The 24,636-nt window shown below is 40.9% G+C and overlaps 5 protein-coding genes across 5 annotated transcripts; 3 read left to right on the forward strand and 2 right to left on the reverse strand.

The window, feature by feature from the left end:
• The first annotated feature begins 2,817 nt into the window (after window positions 1-2,817).
• On the forward strand, window positions 2,818-3,267 carry LOC116213620 (S-protein homolog 3-like). Its single transcript, XM_031548637.1, has one exon. It carries the CDS (start codon window positions 2,818-2,820, stop codon window positions 3,265-3,267), a length of 450 nt encoding a protein of 149 aa, XP_031404497.1.
• Window positions 3,268-5,714: 2,447 nt separating this feature from the next.
• On the forward strand, window positions 5,715-8,631 carry LOC116213810 (probable galacturonosyltransferase 11). Its single transcript, XM_031548886.1, has 2 exons — window positions 5,715-6,250; window positions 6,935-8,631. Exons 1-2 carry the CDS (start codon window positions 6,095-6,097, stop codon window positions 8,312-8,314), a joined length of 1,536 nt encoding a protein of 511 aa, XP_031404746.1. The 5' UTR covers window positions 5,715-6,094; the 3' UTR covers window positions 8,315-8,631.
• A 529-nt stretch (window positions 8,632-9,160) lies between these two features.
• LOC116213811 (isoaspartyl peptidase/L-asparaginase) lies at window positions 9,161-11,325 on the reverse strand. Its single transcript, XM_031548888.1, has 4 exons — window positions 11,059-11,325; window positions 10,501-10,734; window positions 9,956-10,042; window positions 9,161-9,808 (listed from the first exon to the last, which is right to left on the reverse strand). Exons 1-4 carry the CDS (start codon window positions 11,218-11,220, stop codon window positions 9,332-9,334), a joined length of 960 nt encoding a protein of 319 aa, XP_031404748.1. The 5' UTR covers window positions 11,221-11,325; the 3' UTR covers window positions 9,161-9,331.
• A 5,385-nt stretch (window positions 11,326-16,710) lies between these two features.
• Window positions 16,711-17,828, forward strand: LOC116213621 (the record flags this gene model as incomplete). Its single annotated transcript, XM_031548638.1, has 3 exons — window positions 16,711-17,091; window positions 17,248-17,519; window positions 17,603-17,828. Coding segments are annotated over 2 exons (582 nt in total), but the record flags the coding sequence as incomplete, so codon positions are not given.
• Window positions 17,829-19,147: 1,319 nt separating this feature from the next.
• LOC116215360 (dof zinc finger protein DOF5.4-like) lies at window positions 19,148-20,557 on the reverse strand. Its single transcript, XM_031551042.1, has one exon. The coding sequence runs from the start codon at window positions 20,354-20,356 to the stop codon at window positions 19,370-19,372; it is 987 nt and encodes a 328-aa protein (XP_031406902.1). The 5' UTR covers window positions 20,357-20,557; the 3' UTR covers window positions 19,148-19,369.
• Between the last annotated feature and the right edge of the window lie 4,079 nt (window positions 20,558-24,636).

A 24,636-nucleotide genomic window follows, 5' to 3' on the forward strand; every position in this document is an offset into this window, starting at 1 on the left:
TTGGATTCTTGACATAATATGGCAAAATAAAACGTTGTGAATTTCTTTTTGGGAGAAGTTATGAATTTATTAGGTCCCTTTTTATATGTCCATATAACTATCACGATTTTAAATCATGATCAGTCTTTTTCGCGTATGAATTTTGACACATTTACAAAGGAACACTTGATCGATATGGAAGCTTTACTTATATTTTATTCTGCTGTTTCTATAATTTGTCAGCAGCATTCTGTATAATTTCGGGATGGGATTGATTGCAAATCTGTATCGTTTTGATGTAAATGATTGATAACTCAGCCAGTTCGTGTGGTTTATCGATTGATACAAGAACGTAATTTGTATACCGTCTTTTGTTTTCTCTGTAGATATTCTTTTGTACGTACCTCTTAAAAGTTTCCTCAGAGGAAACAACATATATATGTCGAGCAAATGTGAGATAGTAAACCATCTATTTATCTATTTGACAATATGACGACAATGGAGAGGTAAACATCACATTTCGATTTCTCTACTAAAAATAATTTTACATTATTGGTATAATTTTTTTTTGACTTTCAAAAAACAATATTTGGATAATGAACAACAATTGTGGTAATTATTATTCATTCACAGCTTGTCTGTTGCAATTGAATTAGTGAGTTTTGTAGAAAAAGAAGCAACTTTCCAAGAGTGAAAATGAAGATTTCCTTGAATCCTCTTGAAGTGAATACATGTAGACGAGTCAAGAATCATATCAGTATTATTAAAGAGGGTGTAACACAGTGGTGCAGGCTCTCATCTGTTGATTTAAAGGTCGCAAGTTCAATACTTAGTGGGACTACTTGTGCCTCTTTATTAGTTATTTAGGATTTGTCTTTCATTGTATTAAGCATTTGGCATCCCTTATAATTGAAAAAAAACATATTAGTATTAGATGAATAATGTATTTTCTTAAATCTTTTTGAAGTAATACAAAAAATAAAATATGATAAATTACGAGATGTGATGTTGTTGACAAATCATACTATGAGTGAGAAATTTGGGATTGAAACCTACTTGAACTACTTCACGATCAAGGCAAGCCAATGTCGAGTGAGTCGCATGGTTTCACCCAAAAAAAAAAAAGGAAAGAAATAGAGATAAAGAGAAAATGAAGATGGATGAGATGATTTTGGGCCTGGGCTGATGAACTTTCATCTTTTTGATCTGAGCCAAGAATTCTATTTGTCGAAAATTGAATTCAATATATGCTTCAAACCTTAAATGTTCAGACAACTTATGATTTATTTTATTCAACTTTTTTCCACTTTTCAAATCCCTTTGCCATGTACTATTTTTCAGGATGCACATATAAATATACATAAAATTCTTATCTTATATATTTTTGTTTTGTAATATAATTATATTTATTTTTGCAAATTTACTAATTTTTCATTTCTTATTATTAGCTAGATTGATTATTTGCAATAGTTAATCGACTTGAATGATTAGAAAAATTCTTTGAATTTTTTTCCCTCTATAGTGTGTGACTTTATGAGGAGTACCTTCACAAATGGATCTTCGATTGACTAATCGTACCTGACAAGTTATACCCGTGTATTATTTTCGCTCGGGCACTCTCAGATATCAGTCATGTCCTGAAGAAAACGAAGGAGGGGATGGAATATGGGGTGGTCTAAACCTACCCAAGGGTGGTACAAGTTCAACGCGAATAATGCCGTTAAGGGCAATTCAGGGGGTAACTTGCACGGCCATGGCAGTGAGGAGAAATTAAAGCAGAAGCTCGGCAGGTATGTTTGATCACCATAAAGCGCCACGAGAACTACCGGCTCTTAGCTTAACTAATCTTAGTTAATCAATGTATCATTTCGATGTGGTTGAATGATAATTCAGTGAACTCGTGTAGTTTGTCAATCGAGACAAGAATGTAGCTTACACCATCTTTTTTTTTTTTTTTGGGGGGGGGGGGGGGGGGGGGGGGGGGGGGGGGGGGGGGGGGCGTGTCTTGTTTCCTCGATAGCTATCAGAGATACTGTTTTGTAAATTTTTCTTCCTTAGGAAATAGCATATATAGTCTTCAAGCAAATGAGAGATTGTAAATCATCATTTGCTTTTAAAAAAATATATAAAGGAGAGAGAGTGTCGGGTTTTGTCCGACTAATTTTACAGTCCATATAAACACCTTGCAAGGCATATAAATGGCTCAATATAAAATATTCTTCTATATAATTTTTGAATAACTTAAATATGATTTTTTTCTAAAAAGGTCACGCCATTTTAATCACTACGTCAACCAATTGGGCTAAATCTTTTATATATATATATATATATATATATATGACAAGTTGATGACAAGGGAAACTATGCATCATATTTCGATTTCCCTATTAAAAAAAACTATTTAACTATTTAGATTTATAAAATTCAGATATTCTATACTGTCCAGGAATTCATGGTATTTGAATTTTCAAATAATGACTTTAATAATCACGAATCATCATAAATAAAAAGAAAAACCCTAAATCAACACATCATTTTCTTTTTACATTCTGTGCGAGATTGTATCTATAGTAATTTAATTAGTAAGTTTTGCTGAAGAAAGAAGGAACAGCTTTTCAAATTGAAAGAGGGAAGGGAATGACGATTTTCATTGATTCTTTTTTACCTTAAGAAGAGTCAAGAAATTATTAGTATATCTCCATGCATGATTTGAGATTATGTTCCATTTCTCGCCAATCTGTCCTGCACGCTATATTTTTATATATGGCCAAAGCCCTCTCATCTCATTCCATTAAATTTTCCGGAGAGCCCAAAGTAAGGGAAAACGTTTTCCAGAAAATGGGTTCCACCTTTGCCAAGCGTCGCGGCGTCGTCGTCGTCCTCCTGGCGGTTGCACTTTCAGTACTTACGGACCATACTTGCGACGGACAAGAAAAACCAGAACCAGGACAAGGAGAAGACTACCATGTCAAAATCATTAATGCTCTGAGCGAGTCTGCTGTCCTCACGGTCAATTGCTGGAGAGCCGATAGAGGCCATGCCGACGATCTAGGAAGCCAGGAAATATATTCGCTTGCCGATTACACGTTCGACATCCACGCTGATAATACATTCTTAACAACGTACAAGTGCAGATTTGATTGGCTTCATGAGTCCCACGAGTTTCTTATATTCTACCACGCCAGAGACATGATTCGAGGTATAGAACTCGTGTGGAGTATCACTTCATCGGGGCCGTGCGTCTTCAATAACTCATCCGGTGGCACTATCTGCTATGAGTGGTCTTGATCCATGGCTAAACCCCGTATATCAAGCGAATAAGACAGCGACATATATGCGTCTTGATTTCATGATCTTCTTTGAGTTCGATGCCTTTTTTTCCTCGGTAATCCTACGTATGTACATCTTTTGTTAGTTTTCACCTCCTTCACTCCAAACACGGAATTAACTCTAGACACGATGCGAGCACGATATCACAAATTTATGACTATAAAGGAATAAAGGAGATTTTAATCTGTAAATCTGAGGCAAAATTCAATGGGATTTGATTTGTTTATATCTGTTTTGCTACATTTACTAGATTATGAGCTCCACAGCGCATTATTATTCAGTCGGGCAAAGAAAAAAGATATTTGTATATTTGAAGTAAATGTAAATGAATTAAGAACAATATTATCTCATGAATCTCTAATTTCCCTTTGAAGTAATACAAAAAAAATAATATACAAATAACGAAAATTGATGAGGTGTCATGCAGCTAATAAATTGTCACTATCAAAGGTAGACATCAATTTGCATGTCATCGAGGCTCCAAACTCACTAGAAACACCTTTTTATGATCAGGATATGCCAAACATTCCAGAGAAAAATATAAGAACATGAAACTGAAGAAAAAAATAAAGGAAAAATAATTAAAGATGAGAAGCGTGGGAGGATTTTGGGCATGGGCTGATGAATTTTCATTTGAGGCCCAGATTTGTGAAGAATATTATATGGGCCAAGCTTTTTTTTTTTGTTTTTGCTAACCCGGAGTGTCCGGGTTTCGCCCAACTAATCACCGAGATTCCGTGAACCCCTGGCGACGTACGGAACGAGTAATCACTCCAAAGGTGCTCCGGTGGCCCCAAAGAGTTTCGAATCTGGGATCGAGTGAATATTTAAGCTCCTCCTTACCACTAAACCAAATTTCTTGGAGTTCTGAACCAAGCAATTCTTTTGTTGAAAATTGAATTCTACGCTTCATTTTCTCAAATTAATTTTCTGTATGACATTATAAGATACAAATTTCTATGCATATTACTCTTATCTCATGCATTTATGCTTGTAATTTTATTCTTTTAATTCTTATGACGCATAGTTTATTAAATTTTTTGGGGTTGAAGTGCAATTTTCACCAAATTTCTGTATCGGGCAATGTGTAGTATTGCCATTTGGAATCATGATCTTTAAAAGGTTAAAAAGCAATCATCCCAATAATGATAAATTAGCAGTACGAAATTTCTGATAATGATTCTCCATATAATATGCTCCTCCAATCCTACACTTTGTTCTTTTTTTTCTCCGTCAAGCAGATAAGAAGTTGATCGTCCAAATATCAAACTCGACACGGTTATTATACTGCTAGTTCAAGCCCGGGAGGAAGTGCAAAATTCGATCTTCCATGCGTTTAAAGACAAACCACTGTGGATATTTTGAGATATCTTCTTATTGGCCCATTTAATTATCGTGATTCTGAATTCTTGCCAATTTGTTTCAGCGCGTCAAGTTTGAAATGTACAATAAACGCTTTGATCGAGAAGAAAGCTTCATTTAGATCGCACACATAACATAACTCTCCAATGCCGTGGGCCGGTCGATTGACTCTTCTACATCGTCAGCATTCATTATCTGATGAAATCAATGGATATTATTGATGCTAATGCATAATACGAACTCCTTCCTTCATTACTCTGCATAAGACAAAAAGCAGACTATCATATTACATTAGTACAACTATTTGGTCCCTCTGGCCCAATAACCTCAAGCAGATCGAGAGGGAGCATGCAATGACATAAGCAAGCAGCCATTGTTTCCACCCACTGCATCACATAAACACCGTTTCCGGATCGATCAATATCAATCGACGTTTGTTTTGTGTAATCCTCATGCCGGCTGGTCATGCAGACCTATATAATATAGATTTATTCGACACATGAGACTTTTCGCGAAATGTGGACCGTATTTACAAGATTAAACTGCACACAAACACAAATCAATATTGACATATATAAACTCATGAACCGCCCAAAATCGTCTTCACATACCCACAACGGGCCTTCCGTATACATTCTCCATGGTCATTACTCCGCGACAAGTACCTTCACAGATGGATCTTCGATTATTTATTATTCTCGAGCGACAGTCAATTTCCAAGAAAAGCAGACCAAAACATGCTATATGAATACACGGTATGTTACTGAATTATGTTGTATTGGTGCACATAAACGTAAGGAATGTTACATGATTAAGGACAGAGAGGCATATTCTGTCTTCTTCAATGGGTTACCATAAGATCAAAATCAGGGGAACTGGACATGGTTTCATTCATGGCAAGAAGTGAAATTCAAACCGCGGCAGAAATATACAACAATTATAATAATAATAATAATATATGTATGTATGTATGTATGTATGTATGTATGTATGTATGTATGTGTATGTAAATGAATGATGAAGCAATGAAAAAGGTCAGTTGTTTATGTCGGGAGAGCAATTGGCTGGCACGTGCTCTCGTGCGGGATTTCTCCTCCTTTCCTATTTCCCTCCTCAGGCTCCGAATGAGCCAAGAAACTGCCATCAAAATTCCCCATTTCATCCATTAATCCGAGGACGCATCTGTTCTTGATTCCGAGATTCCTCACTCTCAGCAATCCCACTGTCACACGGATCGAGTCCCGGATTGAGCTGATTCCCCCCCGGCTGAAAATTCCTCGAGTTTGATTGCCCGGGCATTGGTTCTTGACCCAAGATCGGACCGCTCGTGGCTGAAAGCTCCTGCCTTTGGCGTCGAGTCTCGGGGATGGCCGAGCTCCAGTTCTTGATTCGGGGCTGAGCTGGTTGGGGAGATTGGGCCGAGATGAAGCGGCGGGCCGCCGATAACCGGCGCCCGGTCCGGAGGAGCTTGTGGCGTTCGATCTGGTCGGTTCTTGGGCTGTTCTGTCTCGCCGGGCTGGTCTTGTTTGTGGTTCATCACAATCACAATGGGGATCGGACCGTACAGCCCTTGTCGGAGGTAAGCTGTCTTCTTGTTTGTCCGTCATCCTTTCTTAGTATTGGTGATACTTGCTTGGCCTCCCTTCATCAGAGGATTTTTGTCCGATTTTGATCCGTGGCCGTGCTTGCGATAAAGGTTCTGCTTGGAAATCACTTCTTGAAGTTTAATGTCTGTATTAGATCAAGAATTGAGTCGAATCGAATCGGATTGAATTGACAGATGCTACTAGAGTAGCTTCCTCTTGAAGATTCAATACTGCACCCCAAAGCAAATCGTTGTTTCGTTGATGCGTCTTCATGTAACCTTATAGAAATGATGAAAGTGATGTGAAATCGACTACTCTAATGCAATGTTCACATGCCATACTAGCATGTGTTCTGTACGGAAATGCCGTGGGGAGGGAAGTGAGTCACATACAGCTAGTTCTCATAGATCGAATCATGCACATCATAGGAATTGCCTACTGCTTCTGCAATAAATGCCAGTGTTGCTTATCTTGTCTCACTCCGAGCAAAGCAATGCCTTTATAACCTGTCTTAAGAAGATGTGGAAGACTGTAAACCTGAAATTAAGGATAAGGGAGTTGGACTAGGATTGAACCGGATTAAGGAAATTCCTTTCTGGATAAGTCTTGTGCGTGGTATGACGATTGTTGCTTTGATGGCGCCTTGACATAGCTATTTATTCTCTTGCTTTCTCCAGGATACAACTGCTAGTTTTCGAGAAGAAGATCATCAGGTTTTCAACTTTACTGATGAAATATCGAGCGACACCTCTTTTGCTCGGCAACTAGCGGAGCAAATGACCCTTGCAAAGGCCTACATTATCATTGCAAAGGAGCACAACAACCTCCATCTTGCATGGGAGCTGAGCTCGAAGTTCCGAACCTCCCAGCTTCTCCTCTCGAGGGCCGCCATGAGGGGAGAGCCTATCACGCTAGAAGAGGCTGGGCCCGTGATCAAGAGTATGTCTTCTTTAATCTTCAAGGCACAAGACCTACACTACGACATTGCCACTACAATTACGACCATGCGTACCCACATTCAGGCCCTTGAGGAACGGGCTAATGCTGCAGTAGTTCAGAGCGTTGTTTTTGGGCAGCTAGCGGCTGGATCTCTCCCAAAGAGTGTTCATTGCTCAATCATAAAGCTTGCCTCCGATTGGCTCCAGTATCCAACTCTTAGAAACCTTGCCGATGAGATAAGAAACTCTCCACGATTGGTGGACAACAACCTCTACCATTTCTGCTTATTCTCGGACAATTTGCTGGGCACATCCGTGGTAGTAAATTCAACAGTTTCCAACGTGGACCACCCAAAACAGCTCGTGTTCCATATTGTGACAAACGGTGTCAATTATGGACCAATGCAGGCATGGTTTCTCAGCAATGACTTTAAAGGGGCTACCATAGAAGTTCAGATCATGGAGGAGTTCTCTTGGCTCAACGCATCTTTTTTCGACATATCTCATCATATGAAAACCTCTTCTCTGCTGAACCATCTTCGGTTCTATATTCCCAAGATCTACCCTCAATTGGAAAAAGTTGTATTTCTCGATGATGATGTTGTGGTTCAGAAGGAATTGACTCCTCTCTTCTCCTTAGAGCTTCATGGGAACGTTAATGGAGCGGTTGAGACTTGCCTCGAAGCTTTCCACCGGTACTACAAATATCTCAATTTCTCAAACCCGATTATCAGCTCCAAGTTCGACCCGCAGGCCTGTGGGTGGGCATTCGGGATGAACATATTCGACTTAATTGCCTGGAGGAAAGCAAATGTCACATCCCGATACCAGTACTGGCAGAAACAGAACAAGGGCGGGACCCTGTGGAAGCTCGGGACCCTGCCTCCAGGGCTCCTGGCCTTCTATGGACTAACCGAGCCGCTCGACCGAAGATGGCATGTGCAAGGTCTGGGCTTCGATCCGAACATCGACAGCCGCCTGATCGAGAGTGCAGCAGTTATTCACTTCAACGGGAACATGAAGCCATGGCTCAAGTTGGGTATTGAGAAGTATAAGCCTCTCTGGGAAAGGTACATAAATATGAGTCACCCGCATCTACGAGATTGCACCTCCAGCTGAGAGACATATAATTTATACAGATATACATGCTGTATTCTTTGATTGCGGGATAGTTGCGATCAAGATTTTTACTCACCAGATCGCGGGTATTATTTTAGGGGGAGGTAGGAAAGATTTTGGCGCTAGGTTTTTCCTTTTCTTATTTTGCATCATAGAAATGATTCTTATAGAGCAGCAGAGAGCAAAATTAACAGTGTAATACATAAAAGAGGTAAGACAGTGTTTGGTTGAATCTTCCGCTACCCTTTTGCAACATGTAACAATTATGTCTTTTAACAGCAGCAGATCATTTGTTGATTAATAGTTCGTTCATCCGAGTCGCAATTGAATTGAATTGGAAATATTTCTTGCTCCTGAAGTCCGCAATTGCTATATGATTCAAAGACACTGATGTGCTTGTTGCGGACACGATGGATTTTGCTTCCTACTTTTCAGCTACAACTAAGCATTTGCTATTTCAGCTGCAACTAAGCATTGGTATTTGCTGCAGAAATTAGTATAACATCGAGTTATGTCTTCTTAATCTATGTTACCAAAAAAAGAGAGACTTGTCCTCGGTCACATTGCATGCCGAAACTTGATAAATTAGTAACTAACCCAACTAACGAGCCTTGCTGCAGAAAGCAGAGCACATCATGATCATGCCTAACAGGTGCGGTCCGACGATTTGCTTCTTGCTTCCATTGAAAAGATCTGTTGAGTCCTGTAAGTTTATGCCATGCCAAGAAGAGGCTTCATGGAACCTTTGTTCTTTGAGCAATGCATTTTCAGATTTTTATTAAGTAGGCTGCGAGTATAAACTTTTTGATAAAGATCATTCTTGGCATGAATTTCACTGATCATATCTAACTGCTAAGTATGTCAGGATGCTAATGATCCTGAATCGGCTCAATTTATGAGATTAAACAAAGAAAAAGTTAACAGCGTTGTATATGTCCACATATTGCAAATTCCTCGGCCTAGCAATTGTCCCACCAAGAACACCAAAGATTGTACCCTTTAAGCCAACCAATCTCTTCAAGAATCCCATATTGCAATCTCCGAGTGCCCATCCTCAGTGGCACACGCACGAAACATCCCGGTTGTATTAAAAGGCATGGTCACTTCCCCAGTGGCTGAAACCGCGATCAGCCCAACATTACCCTTAGGAACCCGATCCCCCACAACAAGGGCAGCTGCTTGCTCCAGGGACATTCCCTTGAACTCCATGAGGGCGGCGACATCCCTAGCGACTGTCCCTCGGATGATGGCCTCACCTTTGCCGGTAGCCGAGACTGCACAGAGACTGTTTGCGTAGGTGCCAGCTCCTATGATGGGCGTGTCCCCGATCCTTCCCACCATCTTGTTCACTAACCCCCCAGTGGAAGTTGCTGCCGCCAAGTTCCCTTCGTTATCCACTGCTACGCACCCTACCGTACCAATTTGACTGTCACCATCAGGAATCAATTCCTCCCTCTTCATGTCCTTCTGAACAGGTTGTGCGTTGTAGTCAATCTGTAGTTTTAGCAGTGTGAACAGTAAGATTTCATTCAATTAGGAAGTCTTGCCTTGTAATATATAGTACGCACTAAGAAAGCCGTGATGCTATCATAACAAATTAACAATGGATGATAAATGAAGTTTGGATTGAAAGGAGCATACCTGCACTCTGTTTGCTTCTCTGGCCTGCTTCAGCCTTTCGACATTCTCTGGAGTAATGAAATGAGATGCATCTACTGTCTCAACACCCTAGAAGATTTGAGTAACTAAAGTGAGATTTTCCATTAGAAGAGAGTATATAAACCGAAACTCAAGATACAGATGCTGAAAAAACTAAAACAGCAGATCGAGCAAAGCATGTCCTACTGAATGTAATATTCGAAACTGTAAGCCCTTGAACATTCATCGAATCCAGTGAATTCTCTTAGTGTAGGTGAAAGTTTGCCTCAAATGAGATCATCAGATATACTCTTTTGAACCAAATAATGGCCTAATGAAAATGGAAACCAAAGAGATGAACTTCAGACATTAGGCATCAGTAAATACTTGCATTTCCAGCAAACCGATGAGCCCCACCCTCACACAGAAAGGCTCAGTCCCACCTTTATAATGCAACCACGACAAATAGGTCCAAATACAAGCTTACATACTGACCTGATCAGCAGGACAAAAACGGCAAAGGCAATTAGTTATAGGATTCTACTCACTTGCTCCCTAGCAAATGCCTCTGCACCTTCGAACCCGAGATATATATGAGGTGTTTTCTCCATCACTAGACGTGCCAAATATATCGGATTCACAACAGTCTTGAGGCCCGACACTGCTCCGCACCTCATTGTCTTCCCATCCACGATGCAAGCTTCCATTTCAACCGTGCCATTGGTGGTCAAGACAGATCCCCTGCCTGCGTTGAAGTTCGGGTTATTCTCGAGTTCCTGAACCTGTCAAGCCCAAGAAACTTATAACAATCGAATACTCGAAGAACCACCAAGTCGAAGTTAACCGACTGATTAAGGATCATATCTATCAAAGGATTCGTCTCCAGATTTACGTTAATCCTTCCTAATGTCTGAAACCACGTCCAAAGTCCCAGAACTATCTGATCATAGAAGAGAATTTTTTCCTCTCGTTGTGGAAGAACTGTGACACTTGAATAAGGTAAAGCTCAAAACTTTACGATCAACTCCTGATGAAGATATCAGCAACAAGCAAAAGGGGTTTGGAATCACGTGAAAAGTGAGCTAAGTGGGTGATGGGAAGCTTACCACGAGCTCGACGACGTCGAGGGGGGATTTCTTGGATTTCAGGGCGTGGACGCCGACCTGAAGGCAGTGGCGGAGGCAGGCCTCCCTCGGGAGACGGCGCTCCGGCGGCAAGGAAAGCGGGATGTCTCCTGCTCCACCGTGAAGTGCGATCGCCCACCCCATGACCCCGCCGCCGCCGAGAGAGAGGGAGAAGGCCCGGAGGAGGGGAGTGGACTGTTGTTGAGTGTTTCTATGCCAGTCTGAATTCGCCAACAGGCATTCATGCTATGCGTCTGGAAGAACTTGAACAACCGAGATTTATTATAATTTGGTCCTCCTGGTTTGTTTACGTCCAACCCAACGCCCATAGTTTTAATTATATTTCAATTAACTCCCTATTATATTTGGCCAAAACGGGAGATGTGTCATGCGGCTCCCTCTTGCCTTACGTGCCCTGAGCTGAACGTTTATGAGCCCCGGAAACGGGACCTTGAGCTCCATGAACAATAAACGTCTATCGCAAGTTTCGAATTCTAAAATCAGACGTAATCGTATATCTTTAGTCTCGATTCGCATGCTATAAGTAGTAGTACGGCTCAACGGAGCTCCTCATATGATCATCATTCCCACGAAATCTACTTGATTTGTGAGATGAATTTTGTAGTTCGAGATGTCTCATGAGCCAGGTTAATAGAACTACGGGGAGAAGTTGAAAAACCGAGATTGTAGGGGCCAACTCGAAACTTCATTGGTGCAAATGCCCGTGACAACTGTTAAGAGTATTAAATTAGTTCATGGGATTTGCAATTTCATCAAATTCAAAGAGATGCACGTGACTTTATAGGAGTTGTTGTCAGCCACAGCCATGGACGTTTAGGTCATGTGCAAGGTCTGGGCTTCGATCAGAACATCGACAGCCGCCTGATCGAGAGTGCAGCAGTTATTCACTTCAACGGGAACATGAAGCCATGGCTCAAGTTGGGTATTGAGAAGTATAAGCCTCTCTGGGAAAGGTACATAAATATGAGTCACCCGCATCTACGAGATTGCACCTCCAGCTGAGAGACATATAATTTATACAGATATACATGCTGTATTCTTTGATTGCGGGATAGTTGCGATCAAGATTTTTACTCACCAGATCGCGGGTATTATTTTAGGGGGAGGTAGGAAAGATTTTGGCGTTTAGGTTTTTCCCTTTCTTATTTTGCATCATAGAAATGATTCTTATAGAGCAGCAGAGAGCAAAGTCGATAGTGTAGTACATAAAGAGATAAGACTGATTGGTTGAATCTTCTGCTAACCCTTTTGCAACATGTGACAATTATGTCTTTTAACAGCAGCAGATCATTTGTTGATTAATAGTTCAGTTCATCCGGGTCGCAATTGGATTGAATTGGAAATATTTCTTGAAAATAATGGTGCGTTGATTTTAGAATTAAAGTGAGTTTGATTTTGATTTTGATTTTGATTTTGATTGTGAAAAAGGACAAATGAGATGAGATTATAAATTTGATTTGGGAAACGTATATTTTTGTTGTGTAGTGTGTTGAGTTAAAATCAAAATCATGATTCTAAAATCAAAGTTATTGTGAAGGGCATGTAAGCTCAAACTTTGACATATTAAAATCCCCTGCAAAGCGAGGAGTCCACTGCGATGCTTTCTGCTTTAATTCATTCAATTTAGTTTAAACCTTTGCACAAAGTGGACATCTGTAATTTGCCGACTTCTTCAGGTCTATACCAATTTCTTCTAGGTCTGTACCAACTTGCTGGTGATGTACATCCTCACTCCTTCAAGCATTGTGATAATTGGCTCATTCTTGTATTTTACAATGACCACATTAAATTGCTCACACGGGTTAGAGGTGACTGCATTATTCTTCGTGGAAGTCTTAAATGTTTATCTTGACCACTTCTCTACTTCAATCCTCCTCAACCAAGTTGCAACATCCTTAGAGAGTCTCTCAATCACTTTCATGCCTTCTTTAAAATGCTCTTATGTTACTGTTTTTGCATAAGTCCGGAAGAGACCTCTGAAACCATTGGCAAACCATTTCTTTGTAAAATTGGCCAGATATGTCTACAGCAGAACTTATGTAGTGACTCTGGACATATAGCTCTCAACGTAGCATCCAACCCTTGCAGATGGAAAATGGAATGATCAGTTTGTGTAAAAGCTTGACAATTAATAATACTAAATAGGAAGTGAAGGAATAATATGATTTACCTTTTGCATATCTGTAATGAAACTGAAATTGTTGCACTCTGCTCCTCTTATATCATCCATAAGGTTCCTTATAAACCAAGTCCACTTATTTGTACTCTCCACATCTACAATTGCATTGGCTATTACATAAAAACCATTGTTCCCATCTTGGCTCACAATTGTTAAGAGTTGATCTCCATAATAACCCTTCAAGAAATAGTTATCCAAGCCAATTAAGGATCTACACCCCACCAAAAAATCTGCTTTGCATGCCTCCAAGCACACATGTAACCTCTCAAACTCATGGGTAATGGGTCTACATTACAAATACACACTTGAACCTGAGTTCTTCTTCAGCAACTCCTTGCAGTAATCTCGCAGCTTTGTATAATGCCCTTTCTCCTTACTTTGACATATCTAATGAGCCTTTTACAAAGCCCTGAATACCGTAGCATCACCAAGTTGTACTCCATAATAGAGCATGATTTTTTCGCATACCGATTGTCCAATTAAAGTTGGTTGGATCCTAACAATGGGGACCAACTTTTCTGCAATCCATCCCTTGCTTGCTTGTATGTTCTTCTAGCGTCTACAACATGTATGCTCAGAGGTACAAGTCTTCACTTGGAGAGTTTTGGTCACCTAGTTCACGGCACAGTAAATAACCTACTTACAGTCATTATCAGAGCACTTGACCCTCACCTCTCCTTATTAATCTTTTTAAATTTAACCTCCCTTCCAAATGATATGTTCAAATCTCTCACAGCTTTCCTGAACATTTTCAAACTTTGGAATTCCATTTGAAGAGTAATAATAATACTACGATCATCTGCATGATTGAACTCTGGGTACATGCCATCTTTGTTATCCTCATTATCATCTTTGATGGACCTTAACTCTTCTAATTCATAACCATCAGACATTTGTTCATCTTAGCAACTTGTTGTTGCTGCCCCACATCACTAGGAGCAAAGCTAAAAGCAATACTTGGTGTGCCAAATATCTCATCTCTCTCAGCAGCACTTCTATCCAAGAACCTGCCTTTGGTTCTTTTACTTCGAGAAGTGGCTGAGTATGTGATTTTTTATGTGCATTTGCTTTTCTTTTTTCCTTTTGTACTTGCATTTTCTTCCTTAACAACATGTCTTCCTTCCTCACTTCCTTTCTCTCTTTCATCACTTCTTTCCAATCTTCTTTCCTTAAAATCCTCAACATCTGGTTATGTGCTTGCGAGGAACTCCTCCTAGTCATCCTCCACAATCCATTCCGTAGCATTAAAGCCCATCTTATACGTATTATCCTCTGCGCTGTCATCAGCATTATCATCATTGGTTGTGTCACTATTCCAACTATCTTCTGCTTTGGCTTCAACTTCAGCAGCTTCCTGCTGCATTCGCTAAAGCTCCATAGCCTCCTCTGCAGTGTCTTCCTCTGGTACATCTAACTTGTCATGCTTGAATTATAAGTGCGCCTCACTCACATCAATATTCATACCTACTTTCATATATGTTATTGCATTTACTAGTAATCTAGCATTATCATCTATCTTTAGTGATTCAATGGCTACCTCTAAATCAGTAAACATAGGATTTTTATAAAAGCAAGCACTGGGTTTCGTCTGATATTGATCTCCCAGCACTGATTTTATCCCATCTGCAGTGAAGCTATCAATGTCTATAGTCTCCTTCACTAACTCAAAACCACCCTCATACCTCAAACTAGGGTCCTTAACAAACTTTTCCATGAACAACCACATCTACCATAATAAAAGCATTCAACTTGCACCACCCATCTATTAAACCAAATAGAGCAAAATGACAAAAAAAAGAAAAACCATGAACTATGAACTTCAACATAACGAACTAGAAAACAAAGACAGAGACATGCATTAACATCACACATAAAACACTACATTATGATCACGATTCAAAGAAACTTTGGTTGTTCATCACGATCAACCCTTCAAAACCCAAACCTCTGTAATAAGAGGAAGTACTTGGGTTGGAAGATGACTTGAGGATCTCACGTCATGATGAAGAAGAACAGTCCCTTGTTGATTTGCAATTGAACTTTCGCTTTTTAACTCGCCACAGCCAAGCACTACACTTTGGATAGAATGTTTTCTGCCTTTTTCTATGAAGCTGATGTGCCTTTAAGAAGATTTAAGGAGAAATGTACAAGGAAAAGACAGAGAAAAATCAAAATTGGAGGAAATATGGGCAAAAGGACTATTTTGATGTTTATTTGATTTGCCCTCAAAATCTAACAAGGACTGACGGAGGGTTCGATTTGATGCTACTTGAGGACTAACTTGATATTACGCAGGAACAACTTGATGTTACATAGGATCAACTTGATGTTACTAAGACCTAATTAATGTTACTGAGACCAAAGTGATGTTACTAGGACCAACTTGATGATATTTGGACCAAACTGATGTTCTTAGGGACCAAAGTGATACTGATTTTAAGCCCGAGACCAAGGTAATACAACTCGCATAACTCAGATACCAAATTAATAGTTTACTCTTTTTTTGTGCCCCTTTAACTAGAGGTCGAAGCCTGAATGCATTAAACAAAGAAATCAAATAATACAAAAATGAGACATGGCAACCGAAAGATCAAGCCCATGAGGGTACAAATTCATCTTATGAAACACCAACAGGAAGCGTTAACACATAATTGGCTAGCCAATCAGCGCAGATGTGTCCTTCTTGATAAACATGCTCCATTGTCGCCATTCAATCCAAATGGAGCAATGCTCGCATATCTCTCAAAAAGGCTCCATTGCAGCTCGCTTGCCTCCAAGTCGATCGTAGGAGGCGAGCCCTCTTAATCAACTCCAAGAGCAAGCTTCCTCGTTTATGATTCCCTCTCCATCTCAAGCCCCATCTTGATCACTCATAAAATAACCACTGCAAAAGTATTTTTCTTTTATTTTTTCAATTTTTCTAGATAAAACCTTTTATTTTTCATGTGGTGCAATTATTTTTGGCCTTTTGACTAATACTAATTCTCACGTTAAATGTTGATCTTTAGCCAATAACCTTCTTTTGTAATGAGATAACGATGGACATAAACTTATTGCTCATTAAAACTAATTCGTGCTCGAAGGTCGGTTTATAGCCAAAATAGAACTTTTTTATTTACCTTTCTTTCTCCTATTACACTTACCATGTTTAGAATCATAACTGACCAAATTGACCTTAAATCTCTCATCGCATTATGGCCATTTTCAAATTCAAACTTCCCATTTCCGTCTTTCCCCGTCCCTAATTCAATTGAATCCAATCTATCCAATTCCATCCATCCTCACAATTGCAGAAGAAGGAAGAAGAAATGGGGACACTGACAAGGTCTGTCAGATGGCATATAAGAGACTTGGCCTCTTGCTTGTGGGCTTCCTGCACTTTGCGCCATGGTACTCCATGTCACATTACTTCGATTGTCAATCTCCGTCGATAAATTCACTATGTTCTGAATCTCCTCAAGAATGATTCATACTCGCTGACAGCAGGTGACGATGCAGAGGGCTGCTCCTCCACCGCGACTTATCGACCCAACATATGGAAGAGGAAGAAGTGGGACCGGCGTAGGATTAACCGGAGCAGCAAGAGGCTTTGCGGAGGCAGCAAAGAGAAAACAACAAGGGTGAGCGATGTCGGTCAGGGGGAGTATGCTGATAGGAATTCTGCAGCAGCTGCTGAAGACGACTCAAACCGATCCGGCTTCTTGGAAGAGGACTACATCGTCCTCTGCTTCAGAGAAGACGGGGCAATTGATTTGTTGAACGACCATACCCCAGAGGCGTCACCAGCACGGGAAATGTCGAGTGGGACTGAGATGGTATACCTCGTCTTCTTTAATTCGTTTATAAGTCATTACCAGATACATACATACATACATACATACATATATATATATATATATATTCCCCTATTTTTCTCATTGTGTTCGTTGATGTTTGATTTGGTATATGGCCGCATTTTTGTGTCGAAGAAGATTCGGGTTAATTCCAACAAGAACAGGACGGCGAGAGTTCACGACTGCTGTTGGAATAAGAACGGGCAGGCAAGAAATAATGCGGAGCATTGCGTCCAAGAGGCTGAACAAAGAGAGGTACGACAGTTTCCAATAACAAACTCGAACTGGAGAAGGAAACCAAACGAGGATCTCTGCTTGTTTGTTTATGGTTTTCTATAGGAAGAGGAGCTCGATTTGGCGCCGAGGCACAATAGATCGAAAAGCAGCAGCGGGTCATTTTCGTTTCCTGAGTAAGCAAAAGCTTGACGATTCCCTGCCAATTCTCTCAATCAAATAGGATTAAGGTTTCATGTTAGAACTCAACATTGTGCAGATTGAGGTGAGAGTGGACAGAGAGCCCGGCCCGAATGCCAAAACCAGAGGAAACCGGTTCGAGTACGCCAAGGGTTCAGTCTACCTCAGTGCCGTGACCCGCGGATTCATAGTAAATTATAGAAGCAAAATTGATTTTACCATTCAGTTCTTTCACCTCTATTCGCATAAATTCCCCTAGTTGGATTGCTTGTCGTTCAGCCAATCGGTCAATAGAAAAAGACATTACTGACTTATATACCTCGATTCCAGTCCATGCACCAGCCAAACCGTCCTAGGATGAGGCTTCTCCGCGCACATGATCCGGCATCATCTCTTCGAGATTTATGATCATTTAGTACAAGAAAATTGTACTTTGACCGCGAATCCCGGGATGATCTAACGACTGTAACACTCGAGTGTTGCGACACATCCCGAACATCTTATAAAACATGCGAGAAGTGCCCCCACCAAACGCGAGAGTCGAGTGACCGATCAGTGGGGACCAATACCATTGCACGTGTTCCGAACCCACTCCCCAGTAACCGCCCACCTAACGTGGGGCCCCCATACTCTACTCCCCCAACATTACTACGCATTTGAGAGAAAATTAATGCCTCTTTATCAAACATATTAAAAACTCAAAATTATATTTCGAATTCGAGTATTGTAAACTGAGAAAATTCTTCATTGAAAAAGATTTATTCTTTAATTGACTGACTCGTCCTGCACTCGATTACCTGAGCCCATTGAACATTCAAATATGAGGATAAACACCGATAAAACTCATAAATTAATATTTAAAATTATCAAAATTTACTTTGTTCAATCGGAAAGATTTTTCATTTAAAAGAAAACATAAGCTTGATTTTCGGCTTGAAAGGGGATGAGAGAACGACATAAAACGACGTCAAAAATAGCATCGATGAGAATTGAATCAAACCGACAACCTATCGGTTCCGCAACGGCAATCCTACTCACCTTAGGAACTCGATATGGGCATACGACAAACCGACCCCTAATGTAACAACCCTATCACGTAATCCCACGTGGCCCCCCACTAATAAGTCCATTGCCTCCCTCGTCGCCCACCGCCACGTGGAGTCATTATCGCGCATGGGACTGCTCACTACTCTGTGGCCCCCACCACTCAACCGACTAGACTCGGACTTCCCCATCCACCTTCCGTACACACTCTCTTTCCTCCTCTCCCGCCACTTCCGATAACGATGACGTGGCGCCCTCCCAAGTAGGTAAGCATTTCCCCTTTGACTGTCGTATTAAGCCACTAATGACATCCACTTAACTGTCGGACAATCCGAGATTAGCAAACTAATGAAACACATTCCAAGAAAGCGGTTTGCTCGACTTGGAATCATGGCGTATCAGACTAAAAGAAGCCCGCTCTTATAGTCGTAAAAAAAAAAAAAGGGGAGAGCACATTTCACATTTTCAGTAATTAAATTCTTTTCGTCGGCAAACAAAATACATTACCCAAAAATCCCCAGAAATTAAATTATTTAAAAAAAAAAAAACAAGAACAAGAAGTTAGCAGCACAAGAACAAGAAGATCAAAGCTCAAAACTCTCTTGCAATCATCAGAGTGAACTTATGCCAAAAAAATTTACAGTCATATGATGATGATGAAGACATACATATATTTATACTCTATATATATATATATATTCATATCTTGGATTTGAAATTTGATTTATCTTCTATAAGAAATTCTTTTTTCTTTTTTCATCATGCGTTGTTGATGGGTTAAGGACTAAGGAGTGAGAGAGATTTACGGGAGGTAGAGGCCGTGCTGATGATCTTCATCAGCCCACTGAGCGTTCTGACCCCAGTACGCTTGATCGACGCCGCAGGTGATATCGAACAGCCCTTGATCGGCGGCGGGCTGCCAATCCAACGGCCCGAACGCTTCGTTGCCTGACGGCTTGCCCGGCAAACCAGGTAGATCAACCTGGACCGTCTGATCGAGGAACGGACCGCTGCCGTCTGATGATGGGATCTCTCCAGCTCCTTGCTGAAGCTTCTGCTCCTGATCCTGCGCTTGCTGACTACTACTCCACTGGTTGCTTTGATCTACGACGCCGCCGAACCCGAACAGCAACGGCTCGGCGGCAGACGTGATCAGGCTCGAGAAGTTCCCTATCTCGGAGAACAGCCCGCAGCCGGAGCTTTGCTCTAGCAAGCCTTGGTCGAAGCCGTGGCTGCCCGGGGCCGGCGGGTTCATGGTCTGCTCGATAATCGACTTGTAATCGTGAATGTTGAAGAAGCTCGAGGGCGATACCGAGGAGGTCGCCGACACAGCCTCCGCAGCCGCTGCGGTGGTCGTTGCAGTGAGGCTGGAGCTCTCGCTGCTTGAATGGGAGCTCGTCTTAAGGTCCATCGCATGCGGCGCGGCACTCGTCGTTGTCGTGACGGCTTCAGCCATGGCCGTTGCCGGCTCGGCGGAAGCAGAAGGTTTGGGCTTGGACCGCTTGGTTTTGCGGCAGCCGCCGCCGACGGGGACGTTCCTGAGGACGCCGCCCTTAGTCCAGTACCGGCGGCAGTTCTTGCAGAAGTGGCGGGGCTGGGAGAGGTTGTAGTTGTTGTAGTAGCAGAACTTGGTGTTGAGCGAGTCGCAGCGCGGGCACTTGAGCGCCTGTTGGTGGAGGTGGCTGCTCTGGGGGTGGTGGTGGTGGGGCCGCAGCCTCCGGTCCCCCGCGCCGCCGCCGCCCCCGCCGCCGAATATCCGCCCCCCGGCGATCGAGTGTATATCTTGCATATCTTCTCACACCTCCACTCCACCGTACTATACCCAAAACCCCGGCGAGTATTCAATTCTCAGGGATCGTACTTTCCAGAAGAAACGTTTAGCATTCCTTCTCCCCCCGTTTCGTATAATCCCCGCCCGTTTCGTGGTGGGGGAAGAAAATGGATGGAGAAGAGAAGAAGAGCCCTCTCCACTGACAGATATCATCTCAATATCTTCGAAACTGCACCTATTCCTAATCTTTTCGCTCGGGTAATATTACCAAACTGCCCCCGGGGATGTCCCTGGAACCACGGGAATGCCACCGGGCATGTGTAATTACTCCTGTGGCCCTGTGACACGGTGGCGGGCTCGCCGGGGCGGCGGGTGATGATGGGGATCGGCGGGATTTGCTGGGGGGGGGGGGGATCCACCGTCGGTTGAGGACACGTGGACGGAGGGGTGGGCTCGGGCGCTTCCGTCCACAAGATCCGGGTTGTCGTCTTGTCGGCCACAGTACTTTCCATCTATCTACTCCCTATGCATACGAATATAGGTGATGTGCTTCACAAATGGTGTAGGGGTTTACATGTGGGCAGTTAGTATTGGCAAAATGGTGAAAATGTTCTCCCTCCAAATAAACCCATCAATCTAGTAAAAAAAATAATGCAAAAACATTAAATTGAAAAAAGGAAAAAAAATTCAAATATAATTCTCATCAATTAAATTTTTATTATTTTTTGCTATTTCGTGTATTTTTTATTCGTATTTTAATATTTGAAAGTCTAAATAGTTATAACTAATTATATTCGAACACAGCCGGCTTGCGAAATTATAAATTTTTTCCTTTTAAAGTTTTAGGTCGATGACCTCACTTACGATTGGGGAAAATGGAAATATGTAGAAACAAGAAATAACGCTCACAAGAACTGATTTTGATGTGTCGCTACGGTGGACCTCTTTTCTTGAAAATGATTCAATTTTTACGGTGGTTATTGCAGTATGATTTTCGGGAAGAAAAAAATTAAATAAAAATAAATCAGTTCGTACACGGCATAGTACAATGACAGTACTCTTTTAACACTGTTGCATGGACATTCTGACCAGACTGTGCATCCATCGGATAATGCCATTGAGGATGAGAGGATGAAGTCTCGAAGGTCAATGGTCAGTCACCTAGCATGGGACATTCATGGGATCGAATTTCACATATTAGACGTGTGAGTCCAGAAAAATATCGGGCAGTGCCAAGGCAAACTAGTATCCTAAGATTTTGCAGATCGATGTTTAAAATGTACCACAAACAACATATGTGCACAAACATACGTACGTAAGACTTTGAACCTTCGTGTTAATGATCATTCAATTCGATTCCAGCTTCGAACAAGATGTGTTGCTCATACTCATAACCATCATTGTATGTGATCACCATCAAGGACAAGTGTTGCTCATCACTCTCTAAATTATTATTCGTTCTGCTCATAATACGTTCTTGAACGGAGCTTCTCTATACTACTAAATATGCTTTCCCAAATACTTCCACCATCACCTTACTGTAGCCAGATAGCCACAGGCAACGGGAAAATGGACCGAGGTGGCAGTCGTACACGAATCATCACGGCTCGTAGCGCCATCGAAGACTTTAATGACGACCGGACCTCGACCTTAGCCGAAAGGTCAATAAGGGTACAGATCGAGCTGGGGCAAAAATGGTTGAAAGAACGGTTCCAACCCCACTTGGGGTCACATCTCTCAAATCGGCACAATCAATCCGACAATGAGCCTCGACAAGCATGCAGAGGACGACCCACCATTCCCTTGATGGCTTGATCATGATGTAGGTTTCCATCGCTATTTATTATTTCTGAACAATCCTAGTGCTATGGATTGCACACATCTCGCCGGGGCAATAGTTTCTTTAGACCGTTTCGAGAAATCACCGATAATAGTTCGCATTTACTGCCTATACGAACCGACGTTGGTTATCGTTTGATCGGAATTATTTTTTTTAACAGATGCTGTCGGGATACCACAGGTTCCTCGCTCCATCGTCTCAATGGATCGGATACGCATCGGTAATAACCTCTTCTCGAAGAAAAAGTTATCACTAAATTTTTTATGTACTTAGGCTGACTCGAATACGGTCTATTACGAACGTGAGAGCATTTTCATTGTAGTTTAATTCACTGTCGAGTATATATGAACATAATCGAGTGCAAGAAAATATCTAGAACTTGTGAGATCAGAATGAATCGGGATTGGATCAAAATCTTGATCAAGGTGGGACCTTTACCGAGCCAGAAGCGAGCACTCGATGGTATTAAATGGGCTTGATCGAGCTTATAGTAAATTCCGCATCGACCAGACATATAATTGCACTCTAAAGCATATATATTGTACATATGTATGTAATATATAATCATATATAAGCTGTCATCGTTTTAGTCAAAAAGCGCATGATCAAATAGTGGACATAGTTATGAGACGTGGATTTGATACAATGGCATCAGCCTCAATGTTTCAAGAAATCTTGCATTCAATTTTTTAAAGTAAAACTCTCCATAATTTTTATTTTTCAATGTTGCTATCTTCTCTATAAATTCATGAGTCTAGTTTGTAATTAAAAAATAAAAATAATAATAATAAAAGGTTGAATCAACTATGTTTGGTATACTTTCATCCATCGATCAAGATCCCACCAAATATAGTGCAAGACAATATTAATGAGGAAAAGAGACGTACAAGTTTACAAGTTTCCTATTGGGTTAGATTTTTAAATTTTAATTTTAACTTTAACTCTACTCACTACATAATAAAAATTAATAATATAATTATTATTTTTTTCTTTTTTTTTAATTTTTTTAACCATTCAATTTAATTTTTAATATTAAATTCTCTCAACTATTCATTATTTTTTCACACTTTTTCTCATAATTCAACAATACAATCATTATAATCTAATTAAAATTAAAATCAACTAATTAAAATCAAAATCTAACTCTAAAACCAAACGGACTCATATTATCTTGCGTCTAAAAATTAAAGATTCTAGCTGTAAGACCACCTACACTGCAGAGCAGGGAGGCCGTCTCCCTTGACTACTCTGCTGCGTAGAGACGAACTAACGATTGCCTGCTCATTTACACAAAGCGCACTTTTAGTTGTTCTCGACATTAGATTGGCGTGGTGTGAGCTTACGTGGGCGTGTACGGCAGCAGAATCTACTTTGAGTTAAATTTTTCTCGAACTTAAATTGGTTCGACCTATTTTCACTTAAAAGTTCAAATTATTAAGTGATGTACCAAAAATCACATATAAATCCATTTCTTTGAGGTGATTTGTAGGATGTGGGACTCCTTTTTATTCCTCAACAAGGATGAATAATAACCTATGCATGGGAAGAATTCTCCTTAAAGTTGAAATCAAACAGATTTTGAAAAATTTCATTCTTATCATCCTTATCGCTTATGAAAAATTTCCGCGCCTTACTGTGACATTTATAACTTCTGTTGTAACAAAATAAAATTTCCTTTTAAGAAAGGATTGTGAAACATTTTGTTGTCTTCTTTCATCGCAATCCCTCGTGATCCGATTGCTTCTACAGTGATATTGGAACATACTTAACAAGTGTATACGTTTTCAGAAATCAGTTAGCATTTCACGAGAGACCCGAACGTGACAAATGGGCAAGTGTAGGTCTACCCTTGCACGAGCAGGTCACATCCCTTGTCCATTATAGGATACCTGTATGGATGGTTCATCTGTGACTTGCCCATAAAAGAAACTCCCTTTGCAATGACAATATTGAGTCGCATGAACTATACATATGGCAAATCAAGAAGATCATATTCCCTAGCTACAATAATTCTACCCCCTTGTAAACCATCCATTCCATGTGACCATCCACAGGCCGATCCCCCCAAAGATTCCATGAGATATTTTTGCCCATTTTCAACTAGACCACAAGCTCGTGTCGTGCATCCGCGATATTTTGTCCATCCCCTACTTTCAAGAGAGTCGCGAAGGCGTCTTATGATTATGAACAAAACATTGATACGGCATGATGGAATGTCCGATTTCTTGTTCCACGGTCGGGGATAAGGTGCACTTATCCGGCAGTATCTCCGGTTGCCCTCGATTCTCTTGATGAGATCGAACGAATGGACTAATTAATTTGAGACTAGGTGGTCGAGAAATTGAGTCGTCATGAATATATTAGGGATTGAAAACTTTGATGTCTTGAATATAGTGGATTAGAAATATACAGATAGATGTTTGGTGGGAACAAATTCTCATCAAAGAGGGATGGGGCA

The sequence above is a fragment of the Punica granatum genome, chromosome 7 (assembly GCF_007655135.1).
Source record: "Punica granatum isolate Tunisia-2019 chromosome 7, ASM765513v2, whole genome shotgun sequence".
NCBI lineage: Eukaryota > Viridiplantae > Streptophyta > Magnoliopsida > Myrtales > Lythraceae > Punica > Punica granatum.